Below are 22,332 nucleotides of genomic sequence, written 5' to 3'. Positions count from 1 at the left end.
AGACTGAAAATTGCTCTCGAGACAGCTAATCGAGATGCCAGTCGACTGAAGAAAGAAAAGATGGCTCTGCACGACAAGGCGGGTGAGCTGGCGGGGAAGGTAAAAGATCTGGAGGCTTATCTCGGTGGACTCGCCAAGAAGCTGTTCGTCATGCTCGAAGGTAATTATTCCAACCCGGCTGTCTTGTAGTTGCCGAGCCTGCGTACGGCCACTGTCTTATTCTTCAATCGTGTTTGCAGAATTCTGCCAGAGCTTCGAAGAGGAAACCAGTCGAGTGGATCCAGGCTTGGATCCCGCCAATTCTCTCGTGAAGGACGAGGCTGCTATGAACGTGCTCCGACTGGAGTCTCGTGTTACCAGCGTTGTTGATTATCTTGCTCGACTGAAGGTTGCGATGTCGCGGATCGACACATCACTCTGGCCCGGAACGACACTTCAGAACGACCTCGAGTCCCTGATGGTCCGACTGAATGAAGTCCCGGGTCGAGTGGCGGAATGGAAGAAATCTTCTGCTAGATGTGGTGCCGATGTCGCTCTGTCTCTGGTCCGCGTCCATTGCAAGGATGCGCGAGAAGAAAAGCTGGCCGCCATCCAAGTTGCCAATACCAGGAACCACAACTTTGAGGACTTCATGGAGACTTTTATTGCCGCTGCCACTCGTATTGCAGACGGGATCGACTTGGACGAGTTCGTCGCCCCTTCCAGTCCTCCTCCTGAGGAATGAAAAACTTTTATGCTTCACTTTAAATTTGCCTTGGAATGCTGAGTGGATTTGTAACCGTTAAACTCCGCCGAGCTGAGGGCTTGAGTACTTTGATCTGAGGTCTGGGACCTTTTAGGCTTTATCTGATTTTGATTTCTCGTTGAATATCTTCATGGTTTGATTCGTCGAGTGGATCTTGATCTTCACTCGGAATAACCTTATATTTACGGCGTAGCTCCGAAGGGGAAGGTAGCAGTCGACTCGCGGATTGGGTTGTGTCTTGTACTTAGGCGAGCACTGGGCTGCAGCTAAGCCTCCGAGTGAGAGGTTTGCTCTCCACTCGGTAGGATTTTTAAACACTTAGGCGAGCGTTGGGCTGCAGCTAAGCCCCCGAGTGGGAGGTTTGCTCTCCACTCGGTAGGATTTTTAAACACTTAGGCGAGCGCTGGGCTGCAGCTAAGCCCCCGAGTGGGAGGTTTGCTCTCCACTCGGTAGGAATTTTAAACACTTAGGCGAGCACTGGGCTGCAGCTAAGCCCCCGAGTGGGAGGTTTGCTCTCCACTCGGTAGGATTTTTAAACACTTAGGCGAGCGCTGGGCTGCAGCTAAGCCCCCGAGTGGGAGGTTTGCTCTCCACTCGGTAGGATTTTTAAACACTTAGGCGAGCGCTGGGCTGCAGCTAAGCCCCCGAGTGGGAGGTTTGCTCGCCACTCGGTAGGATTTCTAATCACTTAGGCGAGCGCTGGGCTGCAGCTAAGCCCCCAAGTGGGAGGTTTGCTCTCCACTCGGTAGGATTTTTACATACTTAGGCGACTGTCTGACTGCAGCTAAGCCTCTAAGTGAGAGAACTTAGGCGAGTACTGGACTGCAGCTAAGCCCCCGAGTGGGAGGATTGCTCTCCACTCGGTAGGATTTTTTCAAACTTAGGTGAGTGCCTGACTGCAGCTAAGTCTCTAAGTGAGAGAACTTAGGCGAGTACTAGACTGCAACTAAGCCCCCGAGTGGGAGGATTGCTCTCCGCTCGGTAGGATTTTTTCATACTTAGGCGAGTGTCTGACTGCAGCTAAGCCTCTAAGTGAGAGAACTTAGGCGAGTACTGGACTGCAGCTAAGCCCCCGAGTGGGAGGATTGCTCTCCACTCGGTAGGATTTTTTCAAACTTAGGCGAGTGCCTGACTGCAGCTAAGTCTCTAAGTGAGAGAACTTAGGCGAGTACTGGACTGCAGCTAAGCCCCCGAGTGGGAGGATTGCTCTCCGCTCGGTAGGATTTTTTCAAACTTAGGCGAAACGGATTCGCAGCTAAGTCACCCACTGGGGGATTTCGTATGCAAACAAGAGTGACAGCAATTATTGGGACGCTCTTGTCTTTGGTAAAATTGAACTGCAGAAATTTTTTCTTATTACATCTCGTCCAAGGGAGAACTCAAGTGTAAAGGGGGCGAAGTAGTTCCGCATTCCAAGCTCGTGGCTCGTCGATCTGGTGATCAATATTGTAGAGGTGATATGCTCCATTGTGGAGGACTCTGGTGACGATGAAGGGCCTTCCCAAGTAGGAGCAAGTTTGTGTGGTTTCTGTTGATCCACTCGGAGGACCAAATCTCCTTCCTGGAAGGCTCGGCTCTTCACATTTCTGGCATGGAATCGACGCAAGTCTTGCTGATAGATGGTCGATCTGATCATAGCCATCTCCCTCTCTTCTTCTAGGAGGTCGACTGCGTCTTGCCGGGCCTGTTCTGCTTCATCTTCGGTGTAAAGCTCGACTCGGGGCGCGTTGTGAAGAAGATCACTTGGTAGAACTGCTTCGGCTCCATAAACCAGAAAGAATGGAATTCTTCCAGTCGACCGGTTAGGGGTGGTCCTCAATCCCCACAGAACTGATGGAAGCTCGTCGACCCAAGCACCTGCCGCGTGCTTGAGATCACGCATCAGTCGAGGCTTTAGTCCTTTGAGAATCAGAACATTTGCTCTTTCAGCTTGTCCATTTGACTGGGGATGGGCGACCGATGCGTAGTCGACTCGAGTGCCTTGAGAGGCGCAAAAAGCTCTGAACTTGTCCGAATCGAAGTTTGACCCATTGTCAGTGATGATGCTATGCGGGACTCCATATCTGAATGTTAGCCCTCTGACGAAACTGATAGCAGTGCAAGCATCAAGATTCTTGATAGGCTTAGCTTCAATCCATTTGGTAAACTTGTCGACTACCACAAGCACACGAGTGAAACCACTTCTGCCTGTTCTCAGTGGACCAACCATGTCTAGTCCCCAGACAGCAAAGGGCCAGACGAGTGGAATGGTCTTCAGGGCTGACGCAGGCTTGTGTGACATGTTGGAGTAGAACTGGCACCCTCCACACTTGTCGACTATCTCTTTTGCCATCTCATTTGCTCTAGGCCAGTAAAATCCCGCTCGGTATGCTTTAGCCACAATGGTCCGAGAGGACGCATGGTGACCACAGGTCCCCGAGTGGATATCATCAAGGATTATCCGACCCTCTTCTGGTGTTATGCACTTCTGACCAATTCCAGTCGCGCTTTCTCTATACAACTGCCCCTTTATGACTGTGAAGGCCTTGGATCGGCGGACGATCTGTCGAGCCTCTTCCTCGTCCTCTGGGAGTTCTTTCCTTAGGATATACGCGATGTACGGTATCGTCCAGTTGGGAGTGATTGCCAAGACTTCCATGATTAGGTCGACCACAGCAGGAACTTCGACTTCAGTCGGATCTGTGGCACTTTTCGGCTGCGGGGCTTCTTCTGTAAAAGGATCTTCTTGGATCGACGGCGAGTGAATGTGCTCCAGGAACACGTTGCTGGGAATGGCTTCTCTCTTGGAGCCTATCTTTGCCAAATCGTCAGCTGCCTGATTTTTCAGTCGGGGAATGTGATGAAGCTCCAACCCCTCGAATTTCTTTCCTAGCTTTCTCACTGCATTGCAATAACCAGTCATAGCCGGACTTCTGACGTCCCACTCCTTCATCACCTGATTAACCACCAAATCTGAGTCGCCATAGACCATGAGGCAACGGACGCCGAGTGAAATGGCCATGCGCAACCCGTACAAAAGTGCTTCATATTCTGCTTCATTATTGGAGGAATCGAAGTGAATCTGGAGAACATATCTGAGCTTATCTCCTCGGGGGGAGACTAGAACTACCCCAGCACCGGAACCATTCAGCATCTTAGATCCATCGAAGAACATGGTCCAGTGCTCCGAGTGAACTTGAGTCGGAAGTTGCTGTTCAATCCACTCGGCGATGAAATCTGCGATTGCTTGGGACTTGATAGCCTTCTTTGCTTCAAACTTGATATCTAAGGGAAGGAGTTCAATCGCCCACTTGGCCACTCGACCAGTTGCATCTCTGTTATGCAGAATCTCTGACAGTGGGGCATCACTGACGACTGTAATGGAGTGGTCAGAGAAGTAATGTGCAACCTTCTTCGTGGTCATGTAAATCCCATATACAAGCTTCTGGTAGTGAGGGTATCTTTGTTTTGAAGGGGTCAAAACTTCAGACAGATAATAGACTGGGCGCTGAACTCTGAAGGCCTTTCCTTCTTCTTCCCGCTCGATCGTAAGTACTGTACTGACAACTTGTCCTGTGGCTGCAATGTAAAGCAGCAGAGGCTCTTTGCTGATTGGGGCAGCAAGCACCGGCTGGGTGGAGAGCAGAGCTTTGAGCTCTACAAATGCTGCGTCAGCTTCTGGAGTCCACTCGAACTTGTCAGACTTTTTCATCAGTCGGTAAAGAGGCAACGCCTTTTCACCGAGACGAGAAATGAATCGACTTAGAGCAGCCAAGCAGCCTGTAAGCTTTTGGACATCGTGCACGCGTACAGGACGCTTCATCCGGAGTATGGTGCCAACTTTTTCAGGATTGGCATCGATCCCCCGTTCGGAAACGAGAAAACCGAGTAACTTTCCACCTGAAACTCCGAACGTGCACTTTGATGGATTGAGCTTGATATCATACCTCCTGAGGTTGGCAAAGGTTTCAGCAAGGTCAGCCCGCAAGTCGGAACCTTTTCGTGACTTGACCACAATATCATCCATGTATGCCTCCACATTCCGACTGATTTGAGTGAGTAGGCACTTCTGAATCATTCTCATGAACGTGGCTCTGGCGTTCTTGAGACCGAACGGCATGGTGACGTAACAGAAGCATCCGAATGGAGTGATGAAAACTGTTTTGATCTCGTCGGGTCCATACAAATGGATCTGATGGTACCCGGAATAGGCATCTAGAAAAGACAATCTCTCGCACCCCACAGTCGAGTCGACTATTTGGTCGATGCGAGGGAGAGGAAAATGATCTTTCGGGCAGGCCCGATTGATATGTTTGAAATCAATGCACATGCGAAGTGACTTGTCCTTCTTGGGGACCATGACGACATTGGCGAGCCACTCGGAGTGGTAAATCTCTCGGATGAACTCCGCTGCTAAGAGCCGAGCTACCTCCTCGCCAATGGCTTGCTTCTTCTGGACGGCGGACCGTCGAAGATGTTCCTTCACAGGCTTGAATTTTGGGTCGACTCGTAGACGGTGCTCAGCCAGCCCTCTGGGAACTCTAGGCATGTCAGAGGGCTTCCATGCGAAGATGTCCCAGTTCTCACGGAGGAGCTGGACGAGCGCTTCTTCCTATTTGGAGTCGAGCGTCGTTGAGATGTGAGTCGGGGCAGCATCGGGGTCGGTCGGGTGAATGTGGACTGGCTTTGTTTCACCGGACGACTGAAAAGCTGATTCTGAAGTAGGCTTCTTGGCTCGTAGCAATTCACTCGGATCGGCAGTCTTTTGGTACTCTTGCAGCTCGACCACTGCCATCTGAGCATCAGCGATCTTTGAGCCTTTCTGAAAACACTCTTCTGCTTTCTTTTGGTTGTCTGTAACAGTGATTACACCTTTAGGGCCAGGCATCTTCAGTTTGAGGTACACGTAACATGGTCGAGCCATGAAGCGTGCGTAAGCTGGCCTGCCCAAAATGGCATGATAAGCACTTTGGAAGTCCACAACCTCGAATGTCAACTTTTCCTTGCGGTAATTCTTTGAATCGCCGAAAACCACATCAAGAGCAATCTGGCCGAGTGATTCGGCTTTCTTGCCAAGAATGACTCCGTGGAAGCTCATGTTACTGGTACTTAGTCTGGACATCGGAATGCCCATTCCTTTCAAAGTTTCGGCGTACAGTATGTTCGGGCCACTGCCACCATCCATCAGGACTTTGGTCAGTCGAGTGCCTTCGACAATTGGATCGACCACCAAAGCTTGCCTCCCAGGGGTGGCAATGTGCGTAGGGTGATCAGACTAGTCGAACGTGATGGCAGTCTGAGACCACTTCAGATAACTGGGTGTTGCCGGAGCAACCATATTCACCTCACGGTTAATGACTTTCAGTCGACTTTTGCTTTCGACATCAGCAAAAATCATCAGGGTGGAATTGATTTGGGGGTATCCATCGTCACTGTCTTCCTTGTCCTCGACTCTGTCTGACTCTTTTTCCTTATCCTTGGGCTGTTTGCCCTGAAACTGCTGGATCAGGAGCCGGCACTGTCGAGTGGTATGCTTTGGGTAAATGAAATTACCCTCTTCATCTTTCTTGGTGTGGATGTGACATGGCAGATCCAAAACATCGTTTCCATCCTGATCCTTGACTTTCTTGGGCTTTCAGGTGCCCTTGGGTTTTCCCTTGAAGTTTCTCTGGGCTACGGCCAGGGCCTCCCCAGGAGCGGCTGGCTCGGCCTTCCGCTTCTGTTTCCGACTGGAGTTTCCTCCGGTTTCTTGGGCGACTGCCTTGTGCTTGCCACTCCGGAGTCGGTCCTCGTCTTCACCATTAGCGTACTTGGTGGCAATCTCCATCATCCGATTCAGAGACATCTCTCCAGTTCGACCGAACTTCAGATTCAACTCTTTGTATTTAACGCCTTCCTTGAAGGCACAAACTGCTTGATGGTCTGGCACATTCTCAACCGAGTGATGCAGTGTGATCCACCTCTGGATGTATTCCCTCAGAGTTTCATTCGGCTTCTGCACGCAAGACCGCAACTCTGTAAGGCCTGCAGGTCGCTTGCATGTTCCTTCAAAGGTTGTGATAAACACTCGGGAGAGGTCCTCCCAAGTGTAAATGCTGCTGGGTGCCAACTGATTTAGCCACGCTCTGGCTGAGCCCTCTAACATGAGAGGCAAATGCTTCATGGCCACCTCATCATTGCCATCGCCAATCTGTACAGCCACTCGGTAATCTTCGAGCCAAGTGTCAGGCTTAGATTCACCGGTGAACTTGCTGATTCCAGTCGCCAGCCTGAAATTGGGAGGAATCACTGCGGCCCTGATGGCTCGACTGAAACACTCTGGCCCTGAAACACGTACTCCGCTGCTGGCAAGCGCATCTCTATTGTGGCCTTCTCGATAAGCTCTGTTCCTGTCAACCAAATCTTGAACGAGGATGGATCTCGCATCAAAGCCTGGGTCCCTGGGGTCGACTGGAATCCTCTGCCCAACGCTATGAGGGCGCCTGTCATCTCGATGTCGAGGCGCATATGACCCACTCCTCGGGGGAGGGGTTGGCACTCGACGTCGATCATCACGATCGGATCGGTGATCATACTGCTCATTTCTTCTGCACTGATCATGCCGGTCGCCACGTCCCTCACGCCTCGGGGGCGACCGCGGGCTGTGAGCCGAGTGGACTGTATCTGTTGCAACGGATCGACTGTGGGTCCTATCCCGCGACTGAGAAACAGCGGAATTCTGGTTTCCCGCCGCCCGGAGCAACGCTCTGATCTATAACAAGCCCCTGCCAGCCTCCGACTGGGAGGGCTGAATCGATTCTGCTATACGGGCCGCGACGGCCAAATTCTGAACTGGGGTTCGGTATACCTGCGTCGGCGGGAAGAGCTGGCGTCGACTAGACTCGGGAGCCCGCTGACGCGCTTGCTCGTCGAGTGCTCGCTGGAGATTCTCCAGTCGAGTGCGCTCGGCCAAATTAGCCAAGCGCGCGTCCTCCAAGGCCCGGGCCTCGGGGGATTCTCCGACGATAGGAGTGCGGAGCGCGTCCGTGTTCCGGCGGCGAAGCTCCTCCCGCTGCAATGATGTGAGAGGTTCGGGGAGATACTCATCGTGGGGATGCGACGGGTCGCCCCCGCCCGCGCCTCCATCAGTGCGAGGGAAACCGGGAGGACTGTGCGTTCCATCGACCGCCAGGATCTCAGCCGCTGGGTCGCTGCTGTCGCACTCGGATGCGGTCTTCGCGGAGCCAGTCGACAGGTTGAACAGGCCGCAGAGGGATTCGTCGGGCTCGATTGCCGCGACTTGCGGGGCGGCCGACTGGCGAGCCACGGCATGCCTCACCCACCTCTGAAGTCTCGATCGACCGGAGCGCTTGCGCCGGCGGGAGACAGAGCGGGGAGACGATACGAGGGCCGATCGATACTGGGTCGACGGCTGCCGCAGGAGGACGCCACGAACGCATGCGCGGAAATGCGTCGCACCATGGACGGGGAGCGCGTCGATGTCGAGTGGCGCCTCCTGAAGTCAGGAGGAGTCGTCGGCGATGAACGTGAGCGCGCCGAAGCGGATCTCGCGGCCCTCCACCAAAACTCCGCACGAAACCATGATCAGAGGGATCGAAAAAATCGCAACTTCTCCAACCAAGCGCTAAGATTTCTGCCCCAAGGTGGGCGCCAACTGTCATGTTTCTAACTCTAACAGTGATGTAGGGGGGTATGTATGGAGAGGCTAGATCTCAGCTATTGGAAAGTTGTAAACACACCAAGATGTACGAGTTCAGGCCCTTCGCGGAGGAAGTAACAGCCCTACGTCTCGGTGCCCGGAGGCGGTCGACTGGATTACTGGCGTGTGAATAAGAGGGATGCGAACCTTCCATACTGAGGAGGGGGTGGCTTATATAGAGTTCGCCGACCCTCTCCTGCCCTCAGTAATGCAGGGTTTAAGGTACATTTAAGGTTGGACGTTACTGGTAACGCCCCTAATAGAGTGCTACAATGACCATAAAGACTACTTAATAGCCGACCGTTTGTCTGCGGAGTGACTTCAGATCTCCTGGGGTCGAGTGGCTAGCTTCATGGTCGAGTGGTAGCTTCTTGGTCGAGTGTCTTGAACCCGTCGAGTGAGATACCTTCAAATCGATTGAAAGGTGACTTCTTCTAGGGATGTCCTTGGGTAGGGCTCTTTGGACGGGTCCGTGCCCCTACCCTAGGTACATAGTTTCATCACCAGCTGCGGCACATATACCGCGAGGGCAACCAGGTCGCCCACGTCCTGTGCAAAGAAGCATACCAGCGACCAGGGGTGTGGAGGAGCGGGATCGTGCCGCACGCCGTGTGGGAGAAGGCGCTCGAAGACATGCATGGCGTGGCGCACGAGCGGATCTGCAAGAAGAAGAACTAGTGGTAGCTTCCAAGATGGGCGCGTACCAAGCCAAGCGCAAGCGGCGGCATGGTGTCCGACCGGCTGGTCCAAGAACGTGGCCGGGGAGAAGGTGCTGGCTTCATCGACGTGATAAGTTTCGTCGAGATGGATCTGCATAGCCTTTGTAGTCGACCGGATTGTAGCGAGGGCAAATTAATCCTTTGTTTGTAGTCTTGTAGAGTCATACGTGACGAGGTCTTTACACTTCTCTGTATTACTAGTACGTTTCAAGATGATGTTTACTGTTGAAGCAGCTCTGGATGCGCTTACAGTAACATCGATCGCTGTGGCTACGTTGTGCTATGCGCACGTAGGGTAATAAAAGATACAGCATAATTCATTTACTATGATTTCTTTAAGTAGCTGTGCACGAGTGCTTCCACGTCAAAATGTGTAGTACTTTGTTGTTTGTAGGGTCCGTGGACGTGAGGCACGCAGGACAAAGGCGCAGAGACTCCTGACCACCACGTCGACTGCTGATCAATCGCGACATGGCCGCCGCCACCTCGAAGGCCAGGATGCCGAGCCCGTCCTGTATCGCTCTAGAGCTGGACATGGGCGGTATCGACGACACGCACAGGATGTGGAGGTGAAGAAGGATGCACAGGATGTCTGTCTGTGAACTCGTATCTCCCGACTCACAGGCGTCACCACGAGAGCACGCCGACGGCGGCGTCCTTCGTCCTCGTGGCCAACGGCTTCCCCGAGCCCAGCCGCCATGTCCTAGCGCTCTGCCTCGCCCCAAGTTACCCTCCCGCCAAAGGAATCGGTCCAGGGCGCGCTTGATCGTCGCCTTGGCCGTCATCTTCTCCGCCTCCGTGCGGTGCGGTCTCCTCTTCGACAAGCTCCGGTTCCCCTTGTCGACACCCACGGGCTCGCGTTGGCCTCCTGCAGGCATTGGTGTCGTCCGTTCCTCCCCGTGCGTCCACGTGCCTGCCTCGCCACGGTGCCGAGCTCCGACGACCGCCGCGACTGGCCATGTGGGCAGCTAACGCATGAGCAGTTGAGCACCCCGAGCTCGCCTGCAGCTTCCTCTCGCTCCGCCTGCACCCCAACCGTTCCCGAAGACCTCCGCCTCCTCCCCGGCAAGCCTCCTTCTTTGACTCCGGCGAGGCATATGCCGCCATGCCACTTACTGTGCACACGAGCAGTTCGATGAAATCTCTAGTAGTAGTAGTTATGAACGAAAATTTGTAGAGTGGTGGTCCTTTAGAACCCTAACCACAATTGTAGTGGTTTTATGCTATTTACTCACTCACGAGACAAGTCTAAGTACCGTAGATGCATCTTAGTCAATAGCATTAACCTTGTGAAACTTGATGCACGTGTGCATACATATTCCAATGGGCTAAATGCTCAGTGAAGGTGAATGATATGCTGTCATGATTCGATTATAATAATGTTCAAAATGCCAGCAAAATTAAGGCGTCCACTGGCATGCGTACACCAGTTGTGACCATTGGACTGTCATTCAGACAATCAGTTTAACTGGTCCATGAAATATGTATCTGCTTCATTTGACAAACATCGGTATATAATTCAGCATCATGATATGTTCAGCTAGCATTGTAAGCTCGAAGCGTCGGTAAAATCCAATAGCAAATGCTAGTACAGAATTCTTAGTAAGTACCTCAAGTGTTTGCAGTAACAGAAGAGGGGTGGAAAGCTCACTTCTAATAGTCATCTTCCTGACTCTCGTGTGATGAGCCGAGCTCCTTGCAACGCTGGCATGAAAACTGGCCAGCCATCGACAAGGACACCATCAAATTTTCATGCCTCTCACAGTAAGGCCGATTGCATGTGCTGCATTTAGGGACCGTAAGCCAACAATCCAAGCACATAAGATCTGAACAAGCAAGATCAGCCTCGACTAGATCCTCCGGACTGATACAGCCACCACATTTTTCGCATCTAGGAAAGCAGAAGTAGCAGCCTCGGCACCGCCACAAGCTGTCCCTCACTTTCCTGAAATATAACCAAACTGTCAATATGGAGGTGTACAAACCTTAACTGATTCGTGTCGAACTCATTAGAGCTGTAGAAATACAAGGATGCCTAAATGTCTGCATCAGTTATTCTCGAGACAAGAGCAACAAAACAGGTAACAGAACTAAGTTGATTTCATGTAGCCCATAGCCCCATAGTGCAAATAAATGAGCTTCAGGGCCATCACTTAAAAGGCCATTCATTAAAAAAAACCAAGTCAGCTGTTCCACAACCACAGGAGAGAGCAAAATGGCGAGCAATGTCTATGAGCACTGACCATCACAAATCAAAGATGAATCTTGAACTAGCAGAACGGATAAGGAATCAAGCAATCACAATTAGTCCAATATACACTACTAAGGCTATTCCCAAAGAGAAGATCTCGTGGGAATTTAGAGGATCAGAGGTTGCATACCTACAGTCATCCCTCGTACAATCAAACACAAGCCTGACATTCGCACACACTGAGCAAACATCAACATCAATAGGGCGTTCATCATTGGTGTTCAGCGCTTCACGGGCTCTATGGTTGTAGAAAAGTGGGATTCCATCTTGTTGCCCTTGTGGGTTTCCTTTGCACATGAGAGACATGATAATATCAAGATGGTGCTTACTCATCCTGCTAATGCCATCGAGTCGGAGACGACTTATATTTCCCTTGTGTTCGTGCAGAAGCTGAACAATGTTCACCACCCCATCACCAGTCAAGCCTGTACATCCAGGAACATAAATCTGCAAGTTAAGAGTAAGTTAGATTAAATGCATTTAGAGGTACATGCAGCTACTGCACAGGAGGAAGTGAGCTAAAACCCTTGGTAATAGTATAATCATCATAGAGTTTCTATCACGTGCATATAACCACGATTCTGATAACAAATTAGCAATCAAGCAAATATAGAAGAACTGTAAATGCTGGAGTTCATCAAGATCAATAACCAGAGGCTAAGATGGCATGAAGGTTCCATATTAGTAATCAATTCAGAGAAGAATTTGCCATTTTTACTTTGCTAGAAACCCAGAATCACTGCACAAAATCAAAAGGGGCAACTAAACAAGCCATTAGTGTTCCATATGAAGTTGGGATCAATTACCATGATTCCGAAATAAAAATGCTTCACATTAGTAACTCAAAACTTTCCCAGCATGTCTAGGGAGAATCTTTTTCTGAAGGCACTTTTGGTATTTGGGGAGTGCTTACAGTTTGCTTTGGAAAGGAAAGCAATGTATACCAGTAATGGATAGTTTCAGGATTATGTAGTTGAAAAAGAAAAATAAATTTCATGTATGCCTGACTGGCCAACCCTCTCCATTTTGGAAGTTAGATGTGGCAATTGGCAAACTGACCATGCTAATTTTACCCCTGGATCGATAATGCTACACTTACGTAATCCACAAGTTTCTGAACTGAGGATTTGTCCTTAAAAAAGGCAAAACAGCCAAGCAGGTTAACAATTTAATATCAAAGCAGCCAGATTGAAGGTAGCATCAGATATAATTTGCAAACATTGCAGTGGTCTAAGTGCTACCGAAATTTGTAGACAAGAGTAAAAAAAAAAATTCCAGTGCAATGTACTGTGTAAGAAAATACATATCCCAGGATATCTATCAAGCATCCAATCACTCCATACATTTATACGTACTAATGCCAATATTGATTCTACCCCTAAGGCCCTAACCCCAGTCACTATCACCATGAGCAAAGGCAAGCAAAATAATATGAAGCATTTAGAAATTCCACTCCAGGGAAAGCGAGGGAGAGAGATCCAACCAGATCTGTAACCTCACTATACCGAACCCTGCAGTGATTCTGCATCCGCAGCTGTTTCACAACAATGAAGTTGTGTGATTTAAGAAATGCCAAAAGGACATGACTAAGTACCAGCGCCGCATCCTAACTCTACAATCCAGTGCCGCCCCAATCTGTTCTCTCTCGATCCGCTAATCCGACTGATGATCTGTTTTATTCACGTGAAGTCTTCTTGTCAATGCCGGCATTAAGAAAAAATCACATTAGCTAGACATTGCCGGTATTTGGAATTTCTTCACGTCATTAGGCCATTTTTTTTTAGAAAAGGAGGATGACCCCCGGCCTCTGCATCTGGGAGATGCATACGGCCACTTTATTGATTATTCTCGAGGACCTTACAAATTATTACAACAATGTGCCTGAATCCACCATCTTGGCAACATATGCCGCTACTCCTATCCAATATGATGAAGGGGTGCTAGCTGGGCCACTACCCAAACCACTCACCTAAGCCTAACATCAAAAGCCGGAAGCCGAAACTCATTCGGAAGCCCCAGCCGAGCCACATACCGGGTCTGGGGCACAATCCGGTCAGACGCACTCGTGTGTCATCGCCGCCATCTTCCATAGGTCTTCAGATCATATTGAGGCTTCTAGTTTGTCTGGCCACTCTGCCATCAACGTCACCATGACGCCAGACAGCAACCTCCTCCTGCGCGAGCCCATCTCCGTGCATCGGACGCCGAGTCTCCACAGCGCCATGCCATCGATCTCCGCCGCCATCAATGTGTGAGATGAAGCACCGCTCCACCATCCCTCCAGCCAGCACTTGCTCCAAAACGATGCCCCCGGAAGGGAAAGCGATAGAACGCCATCATCATCCGATCCGGAAGACCCAGATCTGGGGTTTCCCCCTGAGCACCCTGAGCCTGATGGCGCAGACTGCCGACGATGCCTCGACCATCGGCAGTAGCTCCACCAAACGAGCGTCGCCTACGTCGTCGCAGCCTCCAAGATGAAGCTGACCAGAATGCATGTGTCGACACCGAACCGCCGCCACTTCCACCGCCGCTTGAGCAGCCCCCAAGCAACGCCTTCAGGAAGGAGCACGCCACCGTGGTGTCGTCGTCGCTTGGAACAGGGGGGTCTGAGGTTTTCACCTGAGCTCCTGGGAGGGGTGGAAGGAAGGAGGTCCTCTCCGAAGCCTCCAACGAGGGAAGCAACACCCAAAGGCACTGCCATCGGAGTGGCCGCCACGCCGGCCAAGAGATTCCCCCGAAACCCTTCCAGCCACCGGATCTGCAAGGCGAGCACCCAAGAACGGTGACCGAAGCCACGAAGAGCCGGATCCGCTGCAGATCGGAGTAGATCGGGGTCGAGGACGAACATCACCATGGCCACCAATATCCAGCGAGGAACCGCCGCCGCAGCCGAAGCCCACCACCTCCACGCCATCCACATGGCCAGGGAAGTGGCCCACCTGTCCACGCCGGCGCCGCCCGCCGCCAAGCTGCGCCGCGTGTCACCAGCCAGGGCCGCCGCCATGGATCCGAGGCTCCCCGCCTGAGGAGGAGACGCCTGGATCCCCGCCGCCACCTTCACCAGTACCACGCGGCGGCGCCGGTGAGTACCTCAGGCGGCGGCGGAGAGGGGGGACGCGCAGGGAGGAGCGGGTCGAGGCGATTAGGGTTTGCCCCCGAGTCGCCTCAGAGGAGGCGGCGCGGGGTCGAGACGCCACGTCATTAGGCCATGATAGTTCTGAAGTTGAAGTGACTGAGTACTAATTAGTGCCGTGTTCTACACTACCAAAGCATTAATAGCATATATATCAGGGGGTGCCTAGCTATGTGTTCTTTTATTGTCGATAGGTACAACGTTTTGCCTAGCGCAAGTAGCAGCAATTAATCAACTGAACTGCCATCTTTTCTATGGTGCATGTGAAAAGGTTTGTACGGGCATCCCAACCAGCCTAAATTAATCATATACAGCAAAGAAAAGGCTTAGTTTCTTAGACAACATCACGTCCAAGTTCGTACCAGTAAAATGTAGCAGATTTATTCCTTGCAAAAGTGGTATGTGTTTCTTCATAGTTGATACATACACAGCATGGGCTCTGTCTCTCTGGTTCACGAAGCTCATATGAGCTTATCTATCTATGTTGTTGAGTCAAACTAGTTCACAGAGTATGAGGAGTCACACAAGTAGTCCAGGAACAGCAGGTAAATTGTGCCCGACCTGCAGGCAAGACAGGATCAGGAGCAGCTTGATGAGTCTGATCACAACTCTACACAAGCAGAGATCAACTCCGATTCAGCAAGCAGCAGCTGAGGCGTAGAAAACAGAGGTTAAATAGAAAATCAATCCATGTCCTGCCCAGTTTAGATAAAGTACTTGTACTACTAGTTAATTGATTTGAGTCCTAGGCATATATGCTATAAAAGCATACCCATTGTATCATTGAGGACAAGCAGTGAGAGAAGTCTCTCTTCTCATATGCTTTCTCAACCCAATCTAGTTCTCTAGTTTCTCGATCTCCTGCTGCCTACCCACACAGACCACGACGCCTACTCAACTTGCCGGCCCCAGCCTCCGGTGAACAAACCGTACAACACCAGGAGAAAAGCACACATCGACTGGCAATGGTTTATTTGTCATAGCATTCACATCTCATAGCCTAAATTGTTCCACTAAATGATCCAATAGCTGTAATTCAGCAAGTGATGCGGTTTGATGAGGATTCTGCAGTCGGGTCAATTCCAGTTCTAGAATAAATAAAGAATGATTGCATCCTAGTCATGGAAACATGAGCTGAGTTGTTGAACCTATGCAACCACCACGCCAGGCATAACAACAAACACTGCGCGCGCGCCACCGACTCCACACCCAAGAATGCAACTCATTCACCAATTCACAACCTCAGACACTTCAATTAGAGGAAACAACCACGCGCCGGAAACCTCCCAATACCTCGGTGACGCAGGGATTGTGCTCGACGACGCGGAGCAGGCCGGTGTCGGAAACGTGGAGGCACCCGAACAGGCGGAGAGACCGCAGCGTCCCCTCCGCCCTCGCAGTCAGCTTGAGGAGGACTTGGTCGGTCACCCGGCCGCTGAGCGGCGGCTCTACCGCGAGGCGGCGCCACAGGAGGGGGTCCCCCGCGACGGCCTCGCCGAGGAGGCGGCATACGCGCCAGCAGGCTAGCAGCTCAGGCAGCCGCATGTAGCCCAGGGCGAGGAACAGGGCAGCGTGCGGCTCGCCAGGCGGCGGGGCCGGTGGCGGCGGAGGCGTTGAGGCGGTCGCCGTGGTCGGAAGCATTTGTGTGGTCTGTGGTGACTTACTGACTTCACTCACTGGCTGCCGACTGCCGTGGCATGACGAGGAGGAAACACCGGCAGAAGAGGAAATCAAATGTGAGTTTGGTTCGTCCGAATTTGTCCGTTTGGTCGGGTAGATTGCATCCACGGAAGTGAAGTCTGGAAAAAAGACTCAACTATAGTTAAGTTGCTTGAAAAAAATGTAAGCTGAATTTTTAGCCGTTTGATTTGAATTCAACGGCTCCTGTAACTTCTTCCTCCGCTAGCCCTTCTTCCAACCATCCAATCTAATGCTGGTCGACCCACCTGTTGCCGTCACTCGCGACCGGTGCTCTCGCCCGTGACTAGCGCCACGCCATGTTGCTATTACCCGAGCTTTCCTATAGGCCCCCTCTCCCCCACCACCAACGCCGCCTTCATCCTTTTCTCAGCATCGACAGCCCACCGCGCACCCCCAAACCATCAAGTCTTAGACTCCCCTCCACTTGTGTCATCGCCGCTGTGTCTTCCCCGGATCCAGTTCACTTCGAGCTCAACCGAGTTAGCGACACCACGCCTTGTCGCTCATCGGGGCGCCCTCGGCTCGGCCATGGAGCTACGCCTCACCTTCCTTTCTTCTAGACTTTCACCCATTTGTTTCTAGGCAACTTATCGATAGCAAATGTGCCCAAAAAAACCTTAAATTTGTACAGTCCATCGGAATCAAACCATGACTTTATAATCCCTGAAATTGACACCATGTGCTTGCCAATCCCGATCAATCCTGACCCTGAGCCTGTTCAATAAGCTACTTTCAATGACGTCCCTACCCTGCATGTCATATTCATCTTCTTCATCTAGTGTCCCCGATTTTTTCCGATTCAGACCAAAACTAATCATTGCTTAGGACTCTATAGGTTCGGTAGGTTACTATATAATCGTATGTATTCTCATATACTCAACACCGCGTTCATAGCAATAAAAACCAAGCATGAAGAAGGTTTGTTACAATCCATTGGTGTATTTGTGATTTTGTTATTGTTGTGTAGCTCAAGTTGATCCGGCCTGAGCATGCAAAAGGAACCGACCTAAGGGGAGAAGCATGAACATTCACCAACGAGATGTACACTTCTAAGACCCGCACATCGTTTGTGGTGTCCCATCTCATGAATGTTTTGTGGTGTTCATATTAGGAAATACTAGGAACTTGAATAATCGTGCATTTTTCATTATAGTCCTGATTGATTCAACATATTTGCAAATCAAAGAGAAATAACGAATATGTCAATAAGTTTAGTGATTAGTCATCCAATCTTCTCATCTCATCTTCTTCTTTGATGTGCTTTCTCATTGTCATCTCTAGCTTATGGTCAAGAAGCCAAAAAAATCTTTGTCTAACATGCTACCCTTCAAAGCTCACACAGGTTGTCAGAAAATTTAAACATCAGTTTGCTTCTGAAGGTGTTCAGGATCATGCCAGCTCAATAACTACATCCTTCTTCAGCTGGTACCCCAATGACATGCCCTCAATGATATTGCATGAGGTTGAATGGACTGACGATCGATGGACGCCATAGAGTCCACTAGTGGTGTGCTCGTTCAATGAGCATACATTGGACCAGAACACCAATGAGCCGCCGCCGACTACCGATGCCATATTCAGGCTCTCCTCACAAATAGATGACATGGTGGGGGGCTCCCTGTCCGAATCAATCACATGCATGGTAGCTTGAACTGCAACTCCAGAGGATATAGCGGGAGGAGAGGGGTGACTTAGGACGCGGAGGGATGTGACTGCAAGATGAGTTTAGCCACCGCTGCCCCCTGTTTCAACCATCATCGTCGATACCTTCATCCGGGGAGTGGTAAGAGGGGCAAGGGGGCAGTGCTGGTGATAGATTTGGTTCGCTCGCGGGGTGAGCGAAAAAATTCTAGGGCGAGACGAGCCAAGCAAACTTAGGGTGGTTGCCCCTATTAGGTAGATTTTATTGATGAGATCAACCAGGGGTAGAGGGAATAGGTTGAGAATTTGGTTGCTCACATTCATCTTTGCGCCCCAACCGCTAACGATGTTGGCTCTCCGACAAAGGATGACTAACCGAGTAATGCGGGGCTCGAGTGGATCTAACCTCTGTTTCCACACGGATCTAGCGCCTAGTCGAACTCCAAGTCAGAGATGACGGGGAGCGGGGAAACGAACTTGCATGACAAAATGCCCTCCCCCGATGACGTCGGAGGAGGAGGGCAACAGGGGGTCAAGAGGATGCGCGGGAGTGAGCGGAACATTTATAGGATGAGAAAAGTGGAGCGATACTAGGGTGGTTGCCCTGTGGGGTAGATTTTATGGAATGAGTTCAATTAGGTTTTGGAGGGAATAGATGGGAATGTGATTGCTTACCCCTCTCGTATTTTGAATCAAATGTGGAGCGACCATCCAAAAACTGACTAATCCTATCCTGCCAAGGGATAGCCGGTGAATCCAACACACCTTAGCAATCAACCAATCAATAGTCAACATTTTGGCCTCACTAAAGATTAACTTGCCATTTTTTTGGCATTAACCCCCTTTTCAGAAACGCAAAAAGATAAATGCGGCACTTCCTGAAGGTTAGGAAGACTAACCCCTCTCAGGTCGCCATGTGGTGCCAGAGGCACGAACTGCGGAGATATTGGGGAGTTGACCATATTTTTTTTGCATGCACACAATATTCTGCTTTTTCTTTTGGGTGAAGACAAAAATGAAAATTAGTCCATAGAGCAACAATGGTACTAAAGATGTGATTAGTTGTTTAGACGGATTACAAGGAAACAGTGCAAGTAGATTTACTAGAGGGGTCGAGGTAGGCACTAAGCATGTCATAAAGAGTAGTCAATTCAAAGGGAAAAGCCATAAGTAGTACAGACTTTTTATCTCTTTCCGGTTGGGTTTATAAATCGGACATGGATTTTTAGGTCTTCAATTGACTAAGAAGATATGTATTACATTTCATAAAAGGGTTAATAGATAAATGCCACTTCAATTCTGGTGATTCAGAAAAATGCCACTGTAATTTACAAACTTCGAAAAATGCCACTTCAATGTACTGTAAAACACTTGGGAGTGGCATTTTTTGGAGTTTGTAAATTACAGTGGCATTTTTCTAAATCATCAGAATTGGAGTGGCATTTATCTAATTAACCCTTTGAGGGAGTCCTGGATTACGGGGTCTCCGGACAGCCGGACTATATCCTTTGGCCGGACTGTTGGACTATGAAGATACAAGATTGAAGACTTCGTTTCGTGTCCGGATGAGACTCTCTTTGGTGTGGAAGGCAAGCTTGGCAATACGGATATGTAGATCTCCTCCCTTGTAACCGACTCTGTATAACCCTATCCCCCTCCGGTGTCTATATAAACCGGAGGGTTTAGTCCGTAGGACAACAACAATCATACCATAGGCAAGCTTTTAGGGTTTAGCCTCTACCATCTCGTGGTAGATCAAGTCTTGTAATACTCATATCATCAAGATCAATCAAGCAGTAAGTAGGGTATTACCTCCACCGAGAGGGCTCGAACCTGGGTAAACATCGTGTCCCCCGCCTCCTGTTACCATCCGCCTTAGACGCACAGTTCGGGACCCCCTACCAGAGATCCGCCGATTTTGACACCGACATTGGTGCTTTCATTGAGAGTTCCACTGTGCCGTCACCATAAGGCTTGATGGCTCCTTCGATCATCGGTAACGATGCGGTTCAGGGTGAGGTTTTCCTCCCCGGACAGATCTTCGTATTCGGCGGCTTCGCACTGCGGGCTAACTCGCTTGGCCATCTGGAGCAGATCGAGAGCTACGCCCCTGGCCACCAGGTCAGGTTCGGAAACTTGAACTACACTGCCGACATCCGCGGAGATTTGATCTTCGACGGATTCGAGCCCATGTCAGGTGCGCCGCACGATCATGACGAGCATGATTTAGCTCTGTCGTCGGACAGTGTTCGGGAGATCACACCTGCAACTACTCCGGCCCTCAATCCGGAGCAAATTGCGCCATCCGAGGACGGGTGGATAGACCCCGCCATGGAGGCCGCACTCTCAGTGGCGATAGAGCCGGATACTGACTTCACCCCTTACGAGAGCCGTGTTGCCGAACCACTGGATTCGTCTCCGGCCACGGACTCCGAGCCGCCTGCGTCCGTGCCTATCGAATCCGATTGGGCGCCGATCATGGAGTTTACCTCCGCGGATATCTTTCGGCACTCGTCTTTCGGCGACGTGCTGAATTCGTTAAGGTCTCTCTCCTTGTCAGGAGAACCTTGGCCGAACTATGTCCGGCTAGAATGGGATGCGGACGATGAAGAAATTCGCTGCCCACCCACCACCCACTTAGTAGCCACTGTCGACGATTTAACCGACATGCTCGATTTCGACTCAGAAGACATCGACGGCATGGACGACGATGCAGGAGAAGAACAGGAACCATCGCCCACAGGGCGCTGGACAGCCACTTCATCACATGACATATACATGGTGGATACACCCAAATAAAACAATGACGAGGAACGGAAGGAAGCAGCGAAGAACAGCTCCATCGAGAAGCAAACAAAATGTTGGCGTAGGCGCCGCTCCAAATCCCGCCTCGACAAAAACAGCGATAACAGCAAAAGAGAAAATAACACCCCAGTCGACTCCAGAGGAAACGATGACCACATTGACCCAGCGGCAGAGCAGGATGAACCAGCAAATGGCGAACATAGTATGGATCCGCTGTCCGAACACGGTGACGCCGAGGATAAAGCTCCCTCCGGAGAGGAAAACAGTCCAGACGAAGATGCGCACATCATCCCGGAAAGGCACTTGGAACAAGCGAACCTCCACAGAAGGCTTATTGCCACCGCGAGGAGTCTGAAGAAGCAGAAGCAAAGGCTTAAGGCCACGCAGAATACGCTCAACAATAGATGGAACAAAGTGCTCGACAATGAAGAAAAGTATGGTGGTAGTTACCACACAAAGAGCTATCCAAAGCGCAAGCTGTTGCCTGAATTTGATGATGAGGCCTTAGAGCCCACACAGCCGAAAAATAAAACGGCCGACCGGTTGGATCAACCACCTTGTGGCCGCGATAGAGCGGCTAACAAGGCCGCACATAAGTCAGCACACGCTTCACATGACGACTTGCATCAGAAGACCAGCGCGACCAGATCCATCTATGGATCTAGGAAGCGCGCTCCGGCACAAAATCAAAACCGAATACTACAACCGTCCGAACGCCATGACACATCCAAATACAGGGGTGCCGCACACCCCCTATGTTTCATCGATGAGGTGCTGGACCACGAATTTCCAGAAGGATTCAAACCAGTGAACATAGAGGCATACGACGGAACACAGACCCTGGAGTCTGGATTGAGGACTTTATCCTCCATATCCATATGGCTCGCGGAGACGATCTCCACGCCATCAAGTACTTGCCCCTCAAGCTTAAAGGACCAGCTCGGCACTGGCTGAAAAGCCTCCCCGAAAACTCAATTGGAAGTTGGGAGGAGCTCGAGGATGCTTTTCGGGCTAATTTTTAAGGGACCTATGTCCGACCTCCGGATGCAGACGATTTAAGTCATATAATACAACAGCCCGGAGAGTCAGCCCAAAAGCTTTGGAACAGGTTTCTCACTAAGAAGAACCAAATCGTCAACTGCCCGGACGCAGAAGCCTTAGCAGCTTTCAAGCACAGCGTCCGAGACGAATGGCTCGCCAGACATCTCGGCCAAGAAAAACCGAGAACAATGGCAGCCCTGACAAGCCTCATGGCCCACTTTTGCGCGGGCGAAGATAGCTGGCTAGCCCGTAGTAGCACCAGCGACCTAGGCACATCCAAAGTCAGGGATGGCAATGGAAAACCACGACGCAGTAAAAGCAAGCATCGAAATAAAGAAGACAGCCCAGATAGCACGGCGGTAAACGCCGGATTCAGGGGCTCTCGACCGGGTCAGCGGAAAAAGCCTTTCAAAGGCAGCAGAGATGGAGCGTCCAGCCTAAACAAGATTCTAGACAAACTATGTCAGATTCATGGCACCCCCGACAAACCTGCAAATCACACCCATAGAGAATGCTGGGTCTTCAAGCAGGCAGGTAAGCTAAACGCCGAACACAAGGGGAGGGAGACACCAAGCGAAGACGAGGACGAACCTCGCCAGCAAAGCACTGGGGGAC

At 50.8% G+C, this 22,332-nt stretch overlaps 1 protein-coding gene across 3 annotated transcripts in view; it reads right to left on the bottom strand.

The window, feature by feature from the left end:
• Positions 1–16,257, bottom strand: part of LOC147986549 (F-box protein SKIP28-like) — a 30,260-nt gene extending 14,003 nt beyond the window's left edge. The window contains exons 1-4 of one of the 3 annotated variants that reach the window (XM_087544818.1): positions 15,823–16,257; positions 11,524–11,840; positions 10,753–11,087; positions 10,126–10,257 (exon numbers count right to left, since the gene is read on the bottom strand). In XM_087544818.1, coding sequence (XP_087400944.1) covers positions 10,796–11,087; positions 11,524–11,840; positions 15,823–16,170 — 957 coding nt within the window. In that variant the 5' untranslated portion in view covers positions 16,171–16,257 and the 3' untranslated portion in view covers positions 10,126–10,257; positions 10,753–10,795. Of the gene's footprint in view, positions 1–10,125; positions 10,258–10,611; positions 11,088–11,523; positions 11,841–15,822 lie in introns of those variants that run through there. The other 2 variants (XM_087544819.1, XM_087544817.1) reach the window with 2 other exon arrangements.
• Between the last annotated feature and the right edge of the window lie 6,075 nt (positions 16,258–22,332).

This window comes from Triticum urartu, chromosome 2A, assembly GCF_056163025.1.
Source record: "Triticum urartu cultivar PI428250 chromosome 2A, HENAU_Tu73, whole genome shotgun sequence".
Taxonomy (NCBI): Eukaryota; Viridiplantae; Streptophyta; class Magnoliopsida; order Poales; family Poaceae; genus Triticum; species Triticum urartu.
This window is presented reverse-complemented; position numbering and strand designations above follow the sequence as displayed.